Below are 18,615 nucleotides of genomic sequence, written 5' to 3'. Positions count from 1 at the left end.
GATAATCAAAAACAATTGGTTCAATAAAGGAAAACTTTCTACAATGTCGATCAATATTCAAATCTTTGACATATACTGGAGAAAACAACTATCAAAAATAGGATTTAACAAGTAATTAATATATTACCTGTTCATAACAAAAGCTGTGACAGCCACATTATCACCAAAGGCATTATGAGCCTTTAACAGAGAATATACTGTATTTTTATCTACATTCGCTGCAAGCAAACAATTTTAAGACTGCTTTGAATGTATATTTAAACTGATTAGTAGTATTGAGACATTACTGAACATGGCTTTAAACTGGCATAAAATCATGACAATATAAAAGAAGACTTGACTGAATTTGAATCTGCAACAATCTCAAAAGAATAAACATTTGTCATTTGCAAAGAACTAACACCGCAACTTCAAAATATTTGGCATATAAAATATAACACACAGTTGAACCACGAGTAACCATAGCAATTTTGAAGTCAAATGATATTTGAAATATTTCAGCACCAGTGCAATCATTGACTAGTGCAATCATTAGCTACCTTGCCTTTTAGCTCACTGTTTTCTCCCAGAAGCTGTAAATCAAGTCTGAGACAGCAACTTTCTTACTTAACCATATGGACACATACAACCTTAACTTGGTATTTTGTGAATGTCTAACAACACAGATTCTTTGTTCGAGTTGGAGAGATGTCAAAACAAATTTATTTTGAACACTAAAACTCGGAACAGTTTCTTCAGCAACAAGAACAGCGACTAATAACAAGAGCTATCAGTAAATTGATGTATGCTCCTTGACATATATCATAGAAACAGGAAGTGTGCCAATATTTGCTTATAGGAAATGAATCAATAACACTCCCCACCCTCCACACAAACATGTACTGGTACACACACAAACACATAAAACCTTTTTTTTAATTTTGGTAAATACGGCAGGGGTGCGTTCATTAAGGGGGAGCATTTATATTTTGATTACATGGTAGTATAAATGTATTATGACATTATGTACAAGTAAACTTAATAGCAATGCATTTGTTTGTTAAAAAACTGTTACTCAATGATGCCCATGTAACAAAATGTAGTGCTTCGTAAAGTTTTGAATGACTCCTCAAAACGCAATGGAACAATTATATACATCACAGTAATATATTTCTGTAACTTTGGGTCAGTTGCCTTGAAAACTATAAGAGGACATAAAAAGACAAGCCTTTTACCAGTTTTATGCATTCTGTAAACTTTTAAATGACCGTAACTCCTAAACTGAGCAAGACAAATTCATCAATATGTGTAAGTTCACTTCATAGTGGTACAATTCTGTAACTCTGGGCCAAAAATCGGATCGGTATAAAATAATGTTAAATTATTTCAAATAATTTCCGGTAATGCCCTTGGTGAAATAATGACCATACGTTATAAAAAGCATATAAATATCACAGCATTATGGACTGCAAGCAGGTTCAAACAGAACAATTTCGTGATACAAAATAATGAGAAAATTCTTTATATCATCTGATAAAGAGTGCAACAACTGTAATAGAAACTCAATGCATTTCTTTATATATTTACAAAGGTGTCTAACGTACCCTTTACAACATAAAATAAAGCAAAACAAAATTATTACTGTGAAATCACAAATATTCATGGGGGACTAATTTTTGTGAATTTTGTGGTTTACTCAATCCATGAAATTAAATACTAATAAATAAGTAAAATTCCCTTTCATTTTTTTATTGGAAATTTTAAATCCACAGTTCATATCCCTACGAAATAGCAGTTTCGGCAAAAAAACACGAAATTTCATGCCCATGAAATTAAATGATTTCACAGTATTTCAGAACATTAAACAAAAAACTTAAGTTCTATCTAAAGCCCTGTACATGGTAGCACTATGAATAAGCATAAAATTGATCAATGATCCTCATCACCCCAGTCTAGAACCTTTTATATGAATTTACAGCGTTGGGAGCAAGTTTCATGAAAATTTGTACATTCCATCAAAAAGTTTTCTTTTAAAATAAATAGACATTTGCAAATGAAGACAAAGTAGAGTGTGGACTGCTAGGATGATGGATATTTCAAGGGGCTCATCTCAGCATAATTTAATTAGAGTATGTGCGGTAGCAAAAATATGCTTGTAGCAGTAAAGAGATGTGACTTATGAAGCCACCACTTTGCAGTGGAGGATATAGATGGCCTCCATTTGTCCGTCCGTCTGTCAGAGAAAAATTAGGTTACCATTATCCCCAAAAGTATTTGACCTACTGTCATGAAATTTCATTGGAATGCTAGTGTTAAGGTTTCGATGGAGGACTTGAGAAACAAAAATCAAACAACACCAAATCATAGAAAGAAAGAGTTGTTTGACATGAAAATTGAACAGCATGTAAAACATGTATATTACTTTACGAAACAAGTGTCAGTATACTGATATAAACATTGAATTCCGGAAAAGGGCTGCCTAAAGGGGCTCCACTTCCGGACAGTTAAACGCCATTAAAAACTCACTATTTTCAAAGAACTGTTACACATGTTTGTTTTGATGCATTTGCAATAGCGTGCGAGTGATGACATTTCACGTAACAAGGTGGAACATAGTTTTCAGCAATTGTTTATCTTTTTTTCTTTACAAATGGCATTCATTTTCAAAGGGAAACAACTTTTTCTCAAAGATTACTTAAAATAATCGGAAAAAGTTGTTTCCCTTTGAAAATGAATGCCATTTGTACTTAAAATAATCGGGAACAGTTGTCTCCCTTTGAAAATGAATGCCATTTGTAAAGAAATAAAGATAAACAATTGCTGAAAACTGTGTTCCACCTTGTTATTCGAAATTTCACCACTCGCACGCTATTGCAAATGCATCAAAACGAACATGTGTAACAGTTCTTTGAAAATGGTGAGTTTTTAAAGGCGTTTAACTGTCCGGAAGTGGAGCCCCTTTAGGCAGCCCTTTTCCGGAATTCAATGTTTATATCAGTATACTGACACTTGTTTCGTAAAGTAATATACATGTTTTACATGCTGTTCAATTTTCATGTCAAACAACTCTTTCTTTCTATGATTTGGTGTTGTTTGATTTTTGTTTCTCAATGCCTCCATCGAAACCTTAATCAACATCAGAAGTTGCGCACATGTAATGATGTTTTTTTTTAATTTATAGCTCACCTGAGCACAAAGTGAGCTATTATGTCATTTGTGGTAGCAAAGTGTCCATCACTAATCTTCATAGTCATTTACATTTTCACTGTTAACACTCTAGAGGGTCACTATTTTAACCCAATTGTAATGAAACGTAGTCTTAATGTCCGTCTTAATCTAATCTAGGTCAAGTTTTAAACTGGGTCATCTGGGGTTTAAAGCCTGCTCACTAGGTTAAACACAGGAAAAAATTCTTAACATTCTAGAGGCCATAATTTCTACATGAAACAGGTGAAATATTTGCCTTTATAATTATCATAAATCCAGCAGAATATAATTATGGCCCCTCCAGTGTTAACAAGATTTTTCTGATTATATCTCATGACCCAGTTAACCCATTTTCAACCTTGACCTTGGTGTTATTAAGCAGTTTTCATATAGATCAACTTGAAAACTAGAGTGTTGCCAATATTTTTCTATGATTTGACCTAGTGACTGTTTTTGACCCCAAATTACCCAGTGTTTAACTTGACCTAGATTTTATAAAGACAACATTCAGTACTGAAATCATATCAAGCCATAAGAAAATATTGTCTCTTGAGTATTAACAAGGTTTTTCTATGAATACTTTTTTACACCACATGATCCAGTTCAAGACTTGCCCTACATTTCATAAAAACAAACATTCTGGTCAGATTTTATATAGATCTAGTAGAAAATAAAGCTTCTCCAGTTGACAAAGGTATTCAGTTTCAAGTCATCGGATATTTTGTTAAGACAAACATTCTGACCAAGTCATATTACACATGGGCCAGAATTGAAATTCTACTGTGTTAAAAGACAAAATTTTTGGTCCTGAATTCCACCTGTAAATTAACTTTAACTTAAGTATCAAGCCATCAAGCACCCTTAAATTTTACAGCAATTAAGTAGTTTTTATAGGAGAACATTTTTTTTACAAATATCAAAACAATACTTTCTATGACAATTATACACTGACAAATTTGTCAAGTTTGTCAAGTATTTTACAGATGTTCCAAGCCTGATATTCAGTCTTAAGATAAATCTTCAACATTTCCTTACTTCTTCTTTCTCAACAGATTGATCTATACTGCTGTAACTTTGCACATTATTTTGTTTTATTATGTACCTATATAAATTCTGTAAAAAATTTGGCTTGTATTTCACAAGTAAATATGAACAGGCAGAAAAAAATTCCGCTTGCACCTTTTGCATTGTATGTTACCAAGCTACTTTCATTAATATGCATGACCTGATGCAGTTCTATAAATAGCGCACATAAAAATTTCACTAAGTTCCATTTTAAGATCGATAAACATTGAAAATTTCATTCAATAATATTTTATTTTATTTTGTTGGGTTTAAAATCGCACCGACACAATTTTAGGTCATATGGCGACTTTCCAGCTTTAATGGTGGAGGAAGACCCCATGTGCCCCTCCGTGCACAATTTCATCACGAGCGGGCACCTGGGTAGAACCACCGACCTTCCGTAAGCCAGCTGGATGGCTTCCTCACGTGAAGAATTCTACGCCCCAAATGAGGTTTCGAACCTACATCGATGAGGGGCAAATGGTTTGAAGTCAACGACTCTAACCACTAGGCCACGGAGGCCCCTCATTCAATAATAAAACAACAAAGAAAAAGGTGGAGGTATTTAATAAAAGGGTTATTATAACGGTGGCTAGATCTGGGATTTTGTGTTCAGCTCTCAGTCTCATGGATTTTGCAAGGTCGGATCACACTCGGCACTTGCACGCCTTGTGAGATCCGATCTGGCAAAAATCCACACGAGCCTAATACAGCATCCCAGATCGAGCTACAGTTATAATAACCCTATTGTAGTATGCATTATATATCTGACAAGTTCCTTTTTTAACTTGTGTGCCAGTATTACAAACATACAGAATGAAGTATTTTAGTCAGAAGTCTAAATTTCTGACTTAGTATGTTGATTAATGCAGGTCCTGGTGTATAAAAAAAAACAACATTATTTATCAAAATACTAATATTACCTCAACTATTCTAAGCACATATATTCCCACTGATATTTCAAAAAACTTCCAAATGGAACACAAATTATGGTAATGCAATAAAAAGTACTCTTAACACGCCTCACACTAATATTCTTACTCACGACCTTGCATACTTGTTCCATCAAATCTCGAGACAAAAAAATGTACACAATTATTCCTGACTCATGACAAACTCAAATTCTTCCTTGCAGTTCCATACACAGTCAAAATCTGATGATCACAAATTACGTGGAGAACTAATCCTGACTGACGTCACTGTCAAATTCCTCATCACTATCTTCCATACTGGTTCCGTCAAAATCGGACTCGTCGTCCACAACTTTACGTTCATGGTGCAGTCTTTTGTTCATCATATTGTTCACACTTGAAGAAGTTTTAACAGATCTAGGTCCAGCATTAAAGTCTGCTACTAATGGATATATAAATTCTATTGCCGACTGTACGTTTGCAACACGTGGGGCTGAAAAGGTAGGAGAAGTGATGCTATGAATGATAACTAAAGGTAACATATCAACAGGTGACTTTTATATTTAAGTTAAATACTAAGGATAAAATAGGATAGTGGAACCAGCAACCAACACAGAATAAAATTTATTGTATTATTGTAATTTAAATGAATAGTGGATGGGAGTTTTATAACTGAAATCTCACCATATTACCCTCTCCAAAAAGTATGCTTTCCCCCATTTTTTGAAAAAAAAATCCTATCCAAACAAAAACAAAAAAAACTACCTACTGTTCAATCCAGAACTTAGTACATATACATTATTGTGTAAGCCATACCATTTAAAACACAAGACAATAAGACAAAGTGCTTTTAAGTCAATTTCTCGAGTGTAACATTGACAATGTGCTTTTAAGTCAATTTCTTGAGTGTAACATATTTATTAAATTTTAAGTAATGTGAAATTTATCAAATGTACAAAGGTAAAGAAAAGACAGTACTGTCTCACTGAAAGTAATGTGGTATTTATGTAATGTACAAAGGTAAAGAAAAGATACTTTAACACCAGGCTACCTGTGACAGTAATACTGCCTGTTGAGAATATTTTCAATGTAGCTTTGGGACTTTTTATCCTGTAAGTTACACCTGGATGAAGCTCAGGTTCATAACTGTAATATAAAAACAAGATTTTTATACAACAGTCAAGTGCTAGACAATATATATGAACATAGTTATAGTTCAGATTTTCTAAGTATATAAAGGGCCATAATTTTGACAAAATGCATATCAGAGTTATGGTTCTTGGCCTACACAGTCGTTCCAAAGCTGTATCTCTTATAGCTTCTGAGAAAAGGTGGACCTAAACAAAAAGTTTAACCAAGAAACTCAATTTTCTAAGTACATATTCATAAAGGGCCATAATTCTGACAAAACACATATCAGAGTTATGGTTCTTGGCCTACACAGTCAAGTAATGATGATAAACAAGTGTGCAAAGTTTCAAAGCTGAAGCTCTTATAGTTTTTGAGAAAAGGTGGACCGAAACAATAATTTTAACCAAGAAACTCAAATTTTTTAAGTACAAAAAGGGCCATAATTTTGACAAGATGCATATGAGAGTTATGGATCTTGGCCTACTAAGTTATCTAATGATGATAAACAAGTGTGCAAAGTTTTAGAAGCTGCAGCTCTTACAGGTTTTGAGAAAAGGTGGACCTAACCAAAAAGTTTAACCAACGCAAACACCAACGATCAAGTGACGACAATACCTCATCGATTTTTTCAAAAATCAGACAAGCTAAAAATGCAAGTCATTGCATGTTTTTTCTGAGGATAGTGCAAGATACAGAAAATTTTCCTGCTTCTTAAATGTGGTGTAAAGCACCTTACACATGACCTTGATTTTGTCACAACTGAAAAACTTTTTTTTTTGAAGGCAAGGATCCAACTCTCAACCCCTGATTTTATAGTCCTGCATCTCTCCACCGGACCACTTTATCTTTTGCATTTACTAGAAAAGGCATGAACTACATTTAACCTTTAGCCTGCTGGCAGAAAGTGGTTTTGCCTTTGCGACCAGTGCAGACCAAGATCAGCCTGCACATCCATGCAGGCTGATCATGGTCTGCACTGTTCGCTATTCAATCAGTAAATTTTCAATGAACACCCCTTTGAATAATAAATGGTACTGCCCAAATTGAATGATAGACCAGTCCATTTTAGAAATTTAGCTGGGTAAAGGTTAACATATCAAACAATATAACACTCTTTGATTACAACTTAGACACAAGAGTATTACATGGCTTTGATTCTGGAAGTTTGCTTTTTTGCAAGATCAAGGTGCTAAATGTATTCCTTACCTGGCTTCTTTGTGTTCTCTGGAAAACTTTGTAATATCAAGTGCAAATGGCAGTGAACAGGTGCCGAGGACATTCACTACACGGAAGTTAGTAAACTTTACTTTATATCCCATTTTCTGAATCTTTCTTGCAAACTTTCTAGCTGCTATCTTTGAAAACTCTTCACTGAAAAACAGATTCAAACAGGATTTTGTCAAGAGCACACAATGTCAATAATTGCCAAAAAAAATTACACATACAAAATGTAAAATGTTAACTAAAACAAGAAGCTGCATTCAATAAAGGTTTGTTGCCCCCAGTGGCATCCTTGTCGATAGATTGTGCACCTAAGTCCAAAACGAGGTCAAGGTCAAACTGAGGTCAGGTGATGTTTGAAGATGAGGAATCGTCACAGTTTACATCTGTATTAGTATCAATTCATTCTTGTAAGGGGTACTGATGCTAGACGAAACGGTCCCATTTGGTTAACCAAGAGATGGCCCATATAAAGCAACCTTAGTCCAAAATGAGGTCAAGGTCAAACTGAAGTCAGGTGAGGTCTGAAGATGAGGAATGGTCACAGGTTACATCTGCATAAGTATCAAGTCATTCTAGTAAGGGGTATTGATGCTAGACGTAACGGTCCCATTTGGTTAACCTCGTACGGACGGACGAAAGAACAAACAAACGGACGGACAGGACAATCACTATATGCCTCCCGCATCAGTAGATGCTGGGGGCATAAAAATGCTGTTTTTCAAATTCCAACAGTTTTAACTAAAATACAAATGAATTTTTTACATGTTTTTTTGTTGACACTAACAGACAGTCACGAAAACCCTATTTACATATTCTAGGCATCAACGGTCAACATAGTTAACATTTCATTTAAGGACTAGCTCTTTTAACCCTTACCCTGCAAAATAAAGGGGTGCATACCAAAAACATACAGACTGAATGGCAAACAGTGTAGGTCATGATCAGACTGCACCGATGTGCAAGCTGATCATGATCTGCGCTGGTCGCAAAGGCAGAATCAATCTTGTCAAGCATGATAAGGGTTAAAGACAAAGAATGACAGAATATGTTTAGCAAATCCATGAACTGCACTAGCTATTCAAGGTTAATTTCTATCATATTCAGTCGCACACTTCACAATAAACATATTATATTTCCATTACATTTGATAAGTTTTTTTTTATAAATTGCACATATTTTGTAGTATCAAATATTATAATCAGTTTCCTGGCTGATCAGTTCACCAGACAGAATATCTGCTACATCATCTAAGTTCTCTCTGATTACATGTGGCATTGGGTATCGTCAAAACAGCAGCATGTTATCAGTAAGTGACTTAACTGTGACTTTGGTGCCTTTTCTTTCTGATTCAAGCAAAATGAATGTCACAATTCTCATTGAAACGAATGGGGTGAATATAAATACCTGTTCATATAAATACCTTTTTTTTTTTCAAGAATGTTCGGTACAATAAAAGCTCTCATTTAACTTTCAGCATATTCGGGTAGGAAATTAATAGCATACTGTCTACATGAATAAGTGAATTACCTGAGAGCACCAGTGCACGTGACCTTCCCAGATGACCATATGCTGGCAGTAGTGTAAGGATTTCTTAATCTCATATTCAACATCTGAAAAACAGAAATAAATACCATGACCCCTTGCTTTTATTATCAAACTTAATTAATTTTATCCATTGGTTTACGTAACATTGACCAATAAGAGCAATGCTTCTTGAATGTTATATAACCTCTATGGAAAATATGGCAAAGATTAATTGCAAGGCCATTGAAAGGAAGTAACTGCTAAAACTCATCCGAAGCAAAGCAAAACTCTGTATGTATATCCTCAGTTGACTATGAAATTTCAAAATTGACTCAATATGAGATTGTTCGGTGAAATATTGCAGAGAAGGAAAACCCTCAATTTGGTTAGGACAGACCTGTAAATCCTCGCTATTCACCTTACCATGGTGAACAAGAGCTCTGCCAAGCGGGGCAATATACGCACGAAGGGCTACATCAGTGGATGGGAGCAAAATTTAAAGAACTTGACTGTTGAAGCCCAAAGGACTGAAACAACAAAGGAAAGAACTTCAAAAAAAATAATTTAAGTCCACAAAAAAATCCTTACCAGGTACAGGTATGTCAAAATACACCTAAAAATTGGAGGTACCATCCATGTTGTACCACAGAAAAAAGGTCTTGGTTTTTCCCTACGGCCAATAATAAAAAAGTTTCAGAATAAGCTATTTATTATAGTAAAATGAAATGGAAGTAATTAAAAAAATTTTTATTGTAAGTGAACAAAAAAGGGTCCTGCCAAATAAAAACAAGAGCACTGCAATGCAGAGCAATATACATAAAGCAAAGTCATATATGACCTTTGACCCCCAAGTGTGACACTGACCTTGAAGCGAGTCATCCGAAACGTGCGCTCTGCATGTCGTCTCAGTGTGGTGAACAAGTTTCTTTGAAATCCTTCAAGGAGTTCAAGAGATACAGAGCAGACACGAAATTGCTAACGGACGGACAGACACCAGGGGTATAACATAATACGTCCCTTTGGGCGTATAAAAACGTGGATTTTTTTCAAATAAAAAGACATTACTTTACAAAATGTAACATATATCATATATGTTTTTAAAATGGGCCAATAAAAGGACAGACCTGTAAATCCTCACTATTCACCTTACCATGGTGCAAAATGGGGATTCTTTTTCAAATAAAAAGACATTACTTTACAAAATGTAACATGTTTTTAAAATGGGCCAATTAAAGAAAATAAACAGCTTTTTTAGAATAATTAGTGAATGCTAAAACTGCTAATCTCTATTTAGAATTAAAATAAAACATGTACATCAAGTATACAGTTAACTATTTATTTAACCTTTACACTGCAAAATTTCTAAAATGGTCTAGTCCATCATTCAATTTGGGCAATACCATTTATTATTTGAAGGGGTGTTCACTGAAAATTTACTGACTGAATCACAAAGGCAAAAATCACTTGCATTCAGCAGGCTAAAGGTTAAAGTATTCAATCTATCTTTACCTGTTTTCTTTTACAAAATTTGTAAATGGAATAAAGTATTTGAATCATCTATTAATATAATGTATATTATCATGCCTTTGCGGCCAGTGCAGATCAAGATCATGATCTACACTGTTCGCCATTCAGTCAGTATCTTTTTGGTATGCACCCCTTTTAACAGTTAATGGTACTGTCCAAATTGAAAGATGGACAAGTTCATTATAGAAATTTAGCTGGGGAAGGGTTTGTAGTAATACCCCGTGTTGTCTGTGATATTCCACGTTGCTTCCCTCCATTGCTATCCTCTTCAAATTGAGATGGCATTTTGTGTTGAAACTGCATACTACATTGTTAATACTAATGTCTAACATTGGAACATCCTCCTCTTCTGGTTGCGGTGTTGGATCATAGCCTTCAGGTACAACACTACCACCGTTAGTACTGGTTAACTGATCTACTCCACCAGAGATGACCTGACCATCAGCCATACTGACTCAATTAGTTTCTTCAGTCTTTTAATATTCACTCAAGACAGCTGATATGCAAGTAACATGTTCACCTGTAATTGTTAATATAAACAATAATACAATTATGTTTAATTATAAAAAAGTAACAACGGTTGAAATAATGAAAATAGCAAATGCCTAAACTAAGGTGACCTGAACCAACACAACTCCAGAAAACAGTAGGTAGGAAGATAGTGCAAGATACAGGAGATGCTCCAATTACAGAAGCACCCGGGGTTTTGTTTACCAGGAGGGGCCCAGGCCTTTGATTTGTCGGGGAAAAAACAGCTCGGTATATGAGCAGTACGTAAAGTCAATTTTTGGGAAAAACTGCGTGATTTGAAAGAAATTTTCTGAGTGAAAGAGGCCTGTATTAAAGGCCCCTATTATGAAGGAAAAGAACACCCTGCAACTGTTAGTAAAATTTTGATGAAGGAGTGGGTGCTTAAACTCACGGCCTTTGGTTTCGTAATCAGACTAGTCCAACAAATTTGATGTGATCCTAGGAAATATTGAGTAATTTTTCTTAGGCAGTGGCTACGATTACGGTACCGTAATCCTAACCTCCGGTTCTAGGATTACGGAAGTTCCGTATTCCTAGACAACCCTATGAGAATAGGCTAGGATTTCGGAAGTATTTAAGAAGCATCAAATTTATGTTAGGACATGCATAAATGACATTGTAAACTTACTCATTTCACTTAATTTCACAAATATTTCGTGCTATCGATCGGCCGTTTTGGGTCAGTATAATCTTAATGGCGGTGCGCGGAAATATTATAGAATTATCTATGTTTCGTATATACCTGCATTTTTTTTTCATCAAGTCAACACAAATGGTCTTTAATAACATACAATATGGTTATAAATCATAAAATTCAAAGTATTTTTAAAATCTAACTTTGACACTCATATTTCTAATATATTTCCGCGTGCCGCCATTAAAATTATACTAACCAAAAACGGCGGATAGAAAACATGAAATAATAAGGCAGGCATGAAAAATTAAGTGAAATAAGTAAGTTTACAACATCATTTATGCGTGTCCTAACATACACTTTATGCCTCTTAAAATACTTCCGTAATCCTAGCTTATCCTCATAGGGTTGTCTAGGAATATGGAACTTCCGTAATCCTAGAACCGGAGGCTAGGATTACGGTACCGTAATCGTAGCCACTGCCTTTTTCTTATTGGCAATACCTGCACCGTGTCAAACACTCGAAAGACCAAAATAGTGGAGGAAATTTCTAATGAAATTTTTATCGCTGCCGATGCTTTAATGCTATAAGTTTAAATGTGATCATGTTACGAATTGGCCATAAATTCAAATAAAACTTACATGTATCGAAAGGGGATTCAATTCCTCTTTGTCTTTTTTGTAAAAATTACCAAAATAATTTCTAAAATTATGAATTTTCTGGTGATTTAAACTGATGTATATACTGTACCAGCGTCTACACAGTCTATGAGCAAGCGATAAAACCAGTAACTTTACATGACCGTGTACTGTGATTTATCCTCCGTTATTTGGTCCTTTTTTTTTGACAGTAAGATTGCCTGTCACAAGACCGTCAAACTGTTTGGAGTAGTAATTGGAAAGTTTCACCAGTGGACCACTGTGTCCACACTTCCAACAGTATTTGGCATATTAATCTGCTACAACTGCGGGAGTTGTATATTCTTCTTCCCCAGGGCTCCGGAAATTTTGATAACTCAATCGGTCCGAAACGAAAATCCTGACATCGGCGGTACCTCACCCACCGCATTCCCAATATTACATATTTTGTAAAACGTGATAGGGTAAAGAAATAAGCATGTCATGCATTAAAACTGAGTTACCAGTCACCGCGCGTTACCGTACAATGAAGACAGTTATTCAGTGTTGTGTGTGATCGTTACTTTGTTTAAATTTCGATGTTTTTCCGTGATAATACGAGGCACTGACATCGTGTGTGTAACTAGTCTAAAAGCCAACGCACGTGACTTCGATACCGTATACACGGCAGATACTTTGTGATGTTTCCTCATTCTTTGACGGAATTCTATAAAATACAATGCGTCAAAGTGAGTTACACGACACATATTCTCTGCTAAACAGCCTCAGTTTTTAAAGAATACTCTGCCGCGGACAGAATGTGTACGTTATTTGAACGCTGAGATCGAATTTCCCGCATGTATAGTACCAAAACGTCACGCGGGTTGGCCACGGATATTTCATTTCACTTACGTTGTACTTCAATAAACAACTACATTTTATAAAGATATATGTTATCTTCTGATGTAAACAAAATTTCCTTTTGAAACGTTTTTTAAAAGACCGATTTTGATAAACAGTGCCACTCCGATTTTCTTTATCATTCGTGGTTGCCCGTCCATTTTTTTCTTTTTTGTACAGTCGGGTTGCAAAGACGATTTTCTGCATTTGTTTCAACTGGAGCCCCAACAAATGAATCATGTAATTTTTTCAAATCAAATTATAAAAATTATTTTTATCGGTTTTCCGTGTGATGTCTCATTAAATCAAAGACCTATAATGTACAATTATAGCTCTTTGATTAAATGCAGCGACCATTTGTTTGTTACCGTGATCAACAGCCTTTTGAAATAAACCATCCGTCGGATTCTAAATAAAAGAAGTGGATCCCCGTCGAAATGATTTGGATCCAGTCAGAAACATTAGGAAACCAGTCAAAAATGTTTAATACACCGCAGTCGGCTGTCTGCAAACATTAGATGTGCCGCGCGAGCACTGATTGCGTCACGCGCTAATTACGGACCGATTATCAAAGTGACAATCAGGCCGATTGACACGTTTATTGATTATCTGAAGGTGCGACCAACAATTTCCTACTTGGCAGGTGATCGTGTATTGAGATATCAGACCGAAAATTATACTTTTCTCCATTTTACGGGACCGATTTTTTTCGTTTTTTCACTTCATGAATCGGTCTGAAAAGTCAAAAATCTGTCCAAAACCGACAAACCGGCAAATTTCCGTAGCCCTGTTCTTCCCTATTATTTGCAATTTTTTTAGGAAGTGTCTAGGGATACGGATCCGTACCTCTAGAATCTGATTCTAGAGGTACGGATCCGTACCTCCAGACAAGCCTGTTAGGGGTTTTCTAGGGGTACGGACCTCCTTCTTCTAGAGATTTAGGGTTATTTACATCTTAAATTTTGTTGAAAATGAAATAACAAATAAGGCTTAACCAGTGTTCACTTAAAACTTGGATCTAATTACAGATACCAGCGTTCACTCGATTGTTCACCTTTTCTTTCAAAACCTATATAACCGAGGAACTTCAAATGAATACACTCTTCCGTGCCGATTAGTTTATTGTAAATTAAACTGTTGATAACAGATTAATGACTGCACCTAATGAAGCACCTGTTTATTTTGTTATTTAACAAGATATAATGATAATCGGCACAGAACTGATTGTTTAATGATCATTTAACCGGCATTAAGTGGAAGAAACTGTTTGTGAAAACGTTCCTTGTATCTCGTAACGGCTACCAAATGTGTGGAAAACATAAATACCCTAAGGGTTAATTATTATTAAGAAAAATAGTGTTTTTTTTCACAACATAATTTAATTAACATTATTTTGTTTAATCTTTAATCTTTTTTCTGCCAGTTCGAATCCTCGTGATTTATTTGGTGTTCCTCGGTTATTTACGTTTCGAAAAGAAAATGTAACCAGCCAGGTGACGTTGGTATCTATAAACAATTTAGATCCTAGTTTAAGGTGAATACTGATAAAGTCTTATTTGTTATTTCATTTTCAACAAAATTTGAAATATAAATAACCCTTAATCTGTAGAAAAACGGAGGTCCGTACCCCTAGAAAACCCCTAACTGGCTTGTCTAGAGGTACGGATCCGTACCTCTAGAAGCAGATTCTAGAGGTACGGATCCGTACCCCTAGACACTTCCATTTTTTTATTACCATATCCTGGCATCATGTGTTCTCGACAGTCTAACAAAAACAGGCATATTTAAAAAATAAATAAGATAAACTAATCTTTCAAATCACCATTTCCTCAAAATTTTACCCCTTCTTGATCATCCTGATTTAAAAAATACACAATTCTATTTTCGTTGAGTTCATAGTAGCACATTTTATCAGTGACCTACTTTCTAGTTCCAGGAAGCACCTGTCATATATTCCCAAGCTATATTTAGAAACTGATATTTTTACCATTTCTGTTAAAACCACTGTTGTGAAACTGTAGCACTTTAAAAAGTATTTAATTTAGAAATATCACCTGTTTAATAAATATGGAATTTTACATTATTTTTTTAATATTTCTAAATTAATACAATGGGTATTCACAAATGATATCTTGCCCAGCAACTTATATGACAAGTTAAATAATTTGAAAACCCCAAATTGCTACATATTATTCAAAATCTTCCCATATCAATATCAAAAGGCTATAGCCTGAACTTATTTTAAAAAATAACACTTTTCTTCTAAAATATTTCCCTTACAGATAGCCCTGATTTATATCTGAGAAAATAAATATGTTTTTCAGTTCTTTCACGTAACGCCTATTGCTACTTTACACAGTCCACATCTCTTACAGTGGAAATCAGGCAGACTGATGTCACCAAGGTTTATTTTGATTGACTTCCAGTGCAGAAATTTTGACAGGAGTAATGATGCTTGACGGAAGATTTATGGATATATATCAACTTTTAAACCATGTTAAAAGTTACATTAAGATTTTCTAGCATATTTACTTAATTTGAAATCAGACTAAAACTGTCCTGCTTTGATTCGAGGTAAATTGTTTATTTTTTACATTTTTAAAACAGCAGACACAATGTTTACACTTGTGTGTATTTACTTGTTAGGATTATGTTGCATGCAAAAATTTACAGGTCTTTTCCATAATAGCTCGAGAATACATGTATGTTGAGAACACCACAGGCAATCGGCGTGTGACTTTGACCCCTTATGAATGATGGACCCCCCACCCTGTTCTCTACAACCCAGATCCCAAACATAATAACAGAAAAACGCATTTCCAAAAAAAAAAAAAAAAATGCTATATATAAAAAAAATAAAGGTATGGTACTTTACGGCCAAACATTAAGGAAAAAATGGAATGGCCTCAGTAATGAACTCACTGCGTACACAATTTTCGGTCGATTTTTGAAAATCTGGTCTTAATCAACGCATAAAGCATAAATCTTAACGGTAAATATGCACTTTGGTCTCAAGGCTGCATCATTTTGATGCAGCGAGACGCTATTCTTTGACAAAATCATCTCTTACACGATGTGACCTAACCCGTATATTTCTCGGGCCAATAGACAAGTCAATGGCAGCCACCTATTCCCTTCGTTATTTCAAAGCACAATCGTGGCCAGCCTTTAGAAACATAAATAATTAGTCGCTTACCTATAATTACTTCGTCCAGGTTCCGTCAATAACGATGCATCCAGTCAATTTCCCAACGCTGTATTTCTCTCAAAACATCAGCTGCCATGTTTATACCAGCTCACGTGGAGAACACACCTCCAGAATCGACCAATCGCAAAAAGGCTACGTAGTAAAAACCAGTTCCGGGTCGCCGTATAAACATGGCAGCTGATGTTTTGAAAGAATTTTCTCAACGCTGGATGCATCGTTATTAACGGAAACTGGACGAAGTAATTATAGGTAAGCGGCTAATTATTTATGTTTCTAAAGGCTGGCCACGATTGTGCTTGGAAATAACGAAGGGAATAGGTGGCTGCCATTGACTTGTCTATTGGCCCGAGAAATATACGGGTTAGGTCACATCGTGTACGAGATGATTTTGTCAAAGAATAGCGTCTCGCTGCATCAAAATGATGCAGCCTTGAGACCAAAGTGCATGTTTACCGTTAAGATTTATGCTTTATGCGTTGATTAAGACCAGATTTTCAAAAATCGACCGAAAATTGTGTACGCAGTGAGATCGTTACTGAGGCCATTCCATTTTTTCCTTAATGTTTGGCCGTAAAGTACCATACCTTTATTTTTTTTATATATAGCATTTTTTTTTTTTTGGAAATGCGTTTTTCTGTTATTATGTTTGGGATCTGGGTTGTAGAGAACAGGGTGGGGGGTCCATCATTCATAAGGGGTCAAAGTCACACGCCGATTGCCTGTGGAGAACACATGACGTCGGGATAGTCTATTATCTTGGTTGCAGAAAACCAATATTACGGGGATGTGTACAGAAAACTGATGTTTTATAGATGGATTAGAAATTATTTACCATTATAGACCCTAATATTTTGCTAGCTGTGACACTGGACAGTCAGAAATACAGAAGACATCCACTTTGTCAAACTGCTAATATCGCGAAAACAGATGTCAAAAATTTACTTTGTCTTTAGTTTATTTATTACAACTACTTCAGCCATTCAGACTTTAAAAAAGTTTTATTATTGAAAAGAGTATATAATTATCCTTTATTCAAGCAGAGTATTTTGCATTAATTACCTGAAATAATTCATACAAGTCAATATTTCAAAATGAGAGACGCACGAAATCCTCAACCGCGGCCATTTTGGAGTATAACGCCACCTTCCGGTGATGTATAGGTATAAATTCCGTTCTTCCGATATTTGCACGGACACAATTCAGGATACGGATATAGTCTGCCTGCCCAAGGAGATTTCTAAAAGAATAAATTTTCAGTAACTAGAATGTTCACAACTTTAAGATTAGGTAAAAAGCAAGTTAAGACAGGTAAATGTTCATGCAACACAAAGCACACTTAAACAAAGCAATCAAACATGAAGCAGCAGTAAGAAGTAATTGATAGTAATAATATGCAATATCGAAAGCAAGCACATATAGAGTTAAGCAAAATCTGCAAGTTAGCACATATGAAGTTATAGGTTTCAATCAAATTTCTAATTTATCATAAAACACATTTAACAGGACGACAATACAAGACAAACATAGTGAAACTAATATGAACTTGACTAACAATGATTATGACAAACAATAAACTTGTACACCCTAAGATGAAATAATGTTATCACATTGAATAGAATACAATATATATAAATGAAACAAATATTGTAAAGTGGCAAGGAAAATGCACCCAGAGTGCAGCCATGCCAAGAAGGCGAGGCAATCCTCATCTGCAAGGCACCGACTACCACTGGGGTTCATTCACAAAAAGGTGGTACATACTGATTTTAGTTTTACATATGTGTAACAGAAACAGCAAACACATAAAGCAAACTTATGCACAACGCTAACTTTATAAGCAAACAAAAAGATACTTTCCTGTGCTGTGATAATTTAAATACATACTGATAATTATAAGTTAACATATCATATACTGGATTAGAATTATTAATATTCAGGTTTTTAATTAATCAACTTTTGCAAACTAAGCATTTACAGTCCTGGCCATTCCAGGAGGATATCAGAGTTTTGAATTGGTTAAAGCTGGAGCAATTTCCAAAATTTTCTGGCAGTGAAAAGCACAGGAGCAGCATATCTAAATGAATTCTTGTCAAATTTTGTAGTGTTCACTTGGGGTATCTGTAAAATATTTGAATATCTAAAGTTGTATTTAGAAT

The 18,615-nt window shown here is 35.0% G+C and overlaps 1 protein-coding gene across 1 annotated transcript; it reads right to left on the bottom strand.

The window, feature by feature from the left end:
• Positions 1–2,661: 2,661 nt before the first annotated feature.
• LOC123524207 (TATA box-binding protein-like 1) lies at positions 2,662–17,607 on the bottom strand. Its single transcript, XM_045302247.2, has 6 exons — positions 17,519–17,607; positions 10,787–11,088; positions 9,045–9,127; positions 7,500–7,664; positions 6,214–6,308; positions 2,662–5,655 (listed from the first exon to the last, which is right to left on the bottom strand). The coding sequence occupies exons 2-6, from the start codon at positions 11,015–11,017 to the stop codon at positions 5,432–5,434; spliced, it is 798 nt and encodes a 265-aa protein (XP_045158182.1). The 5' UTR covers positions 11,018–11,088; positions 17,519–17,607; the 3' UTR covers positions 2,662–5,431.
• Positions 17,608–18,615: the final 1,008 nt, after the last annotated feature.

The sequence above is a fragment of the Mercenaria mercenaria genome, chromosome 3, assembly GCF_021730395.1.
Source record: "Mercenaria mercenaria strain notata chromosome 3, MADL_Memer_1, whole genome shotgun sequence".
NCBI lineage: Eukaryota > Metazoa > Mollusca > Bivalvia > Venerida > Veneridae > Mercenaria > Mercenaria mercenaria.
The sequence above is the reverse complement of the archived record's forward strand: the minus strand, read 5'-3'. Positions and strand labels throughout refer to the sequence as shown.